We start from the raw sequence: 1,973 nt of genomic DNA on the forward strand, positions 1-1,973 counted from the left end.
TTCTTCAAACAAACAATGGACCATCTTCTCTTTGCACTTATCACACTTATCTTATCCACCACCATCTTTCTCCTCACTTATTCCGCTAAATCCAAGCGTGTTAACCTCCCGCCTGGACCGCCTGGCTGGCCGGTCGTAGGTAACTTGTTTCAAGTCGCCGGTTCGGGTAAACCGTTCTTTCAATACGTTAGAGATATATTACCCACGTACGGACCGATTTTTACGCTCCGAATGGGCGCACGGACGATGATAATATTGTCCAGTGCGGAGTTGGTCCATGAAGCGTTGATTGAAAAGGGTACGGTTTTTGCGACCCGACCCGCGGAAACCCCGACCCGGACTATATTTAGTTGTAATAAGTTTACGGTTAATGCGGCTATGTATGGTCCCGTGTGGCGGTCGTTGAGAAGGAATATGGTGCAAAATGCGTTGAGTGCGGGTAAGTTAAGAACTTTTAAGGGTGTGCGGGCTATGGCTATGGATAAGTTTGTGGAGCGTTTGAAGGCCGAAGCGGCTGCAAATGATGGCGCGGTTTGGGTGTTGAAGAATGCGCGGTTTGCGGTGTTTTGTATACTTTTGTCTATGTGTTTTGGTGTTGAGATGGATGAGAAAACGATTGAGGTGATGGATGAGATGATGAAGACGGTTTTGATTACTTTGGATCCGAGGATTGATGATTATTTGCCTTTGTTACGCCCGTTTTTCTCTAAGCAGAGGAAACGGGCGTTTGAGGTGCGGGACCGCCAGGTCAAGACGCTGGTCCCGTTTATTGAGAAAAGACGAGCGGCCGTGAAGAATCCGGGTTCGGACCCCACGGCCGCGGAGTTTTCGTACCTTGATACTTTGTTTGACTTGACGGTCGAGGGGCGGAAACACCCGCCCACGAATCCCGAGATTGTTACGCTTTGTTCGGAGTTTCTCAACGGCGGGACCGATACTACTGGCACGGCTATTGAGTGGGCCGTCGCGAGGTTTATTGAGAACCCGAGCATCCAGTCGAAGCTATACGACGAGATCAAGGCGACCGTCGGGGACAATAAAGTCGGGGAGAAGGATGTCGAGAATATGCCGTACCTAAACGCGGTCGTAAAGGAGTTATTACGAAAACACCCGCCGACGTATTTTTCGTTGACCCACTCGGTTACCGAGCCCGTAAAGTTAGGTGGGTATGATATTCCCACGGGTACTAATGTTGAGATTTACCTACCCGCTATAGCGGATGACCCGAAACTTTGGTCAAACCCTACTAAATTTGACCCGGATCGGTTTTTGAGTGGTGGGGAGGATGCTGACATCACCGGGGTGACCGGGATTAAAATGATGCCGTTTGGGGCGGGACGAAGGATTTGTCCGGGTTTGGGCATGGCGACGGTTCATGTGAACTTGATGATTGCGCGAATGGTTCAAGAATTCGAATGGAGCTCGTACCCGAAAGATACCAAGGTGGATTTTAGTGAGAAATTGGAGTTCACTGTGGTGATGAAGAAAAGCCTTAGAGCTATGATTAAACCAAGAGTTTGAATTTGAAGGTGAATTTAGTAGCTAAGTAATAATCCATAAAGCTTGTATTTGTTTCTGTTTTATTTGAGGATCCAAACCCGGTGCAAAGTCAACATATGACATAGGAATCTTAGGTATTTGTTTGTGTGATATCATACTTTGATTTATGTTTTTGCAACATAGAATTATATAAATTTTCGGATGTTATAAAATAATAAATTTGTTCTAACTGTTTTTCTTACCAGAATGTTTTTATGTAACATGTTAAATTTGTTCTAACAAATTGTTGTCTCTATCTATTTAATCTTTCTTTTTTTTTGTTGTGAAAAATAGAAAATTTAATTATCTTCTTTTATGTAAACCATCAAAGATTAGTACAAATCCAACTAGAAAATGACATTTTCATTGCGTATTGTTGTTAATCATGTTATACGAAAAAAGAAATATCGACACGCGTATAGAATTTTATTTTC

At 43.8% G+C, this 1,973-nt stretch overlaps 1 protein-coding gene across 1 annotated transcript; it reads left to right on the forward strand.

Annotated features, from left to right (window-relative positions):
• Positions 1–1,730, forward strand: LOC143632854 (cytochrome P450 77A2-like). The gene has a single exon (XM_077101278.1). The coding sequence runs from the start codon at positions 16–18 to the stop codon at positions 1,519–1,521; it is 1,506 nt and encodes a 501-aa protein (XP_076957393.1). The 5' UTR covers positions 1–15; the 3' UTR covers positions 1,522–1,730.
• Positions 1,731–1,973: the final 243 nt, after the last annotated feature.

The sequence above is a fragment of the Bidens hawaiensis genome, unplaced genomic scaffold, assembly GCF_021521415.1.
Source record: "Bidens hawaiensis isolate Kalapana, Puna unplaced genomic scaffold, B.hawaiensis_p1.1 tig00006534_1, whole genome shotgun sequence".
NCBI lineage: Eukaryota > Viridiplantae > Streptophyta > Magnoliopsida > Asterales > Asteraceae > Bidens > Bidens hawaiensis.

Bases quoted from the DNA above. Each gene is read 5' to 3' on its own strand.
- LOC143632854 (XM_077101278.1), top strand. From the start codon at position 16: ATGGACCATCTTCTCTTTGCACTTATCACACTTATCTTATCCACCACC.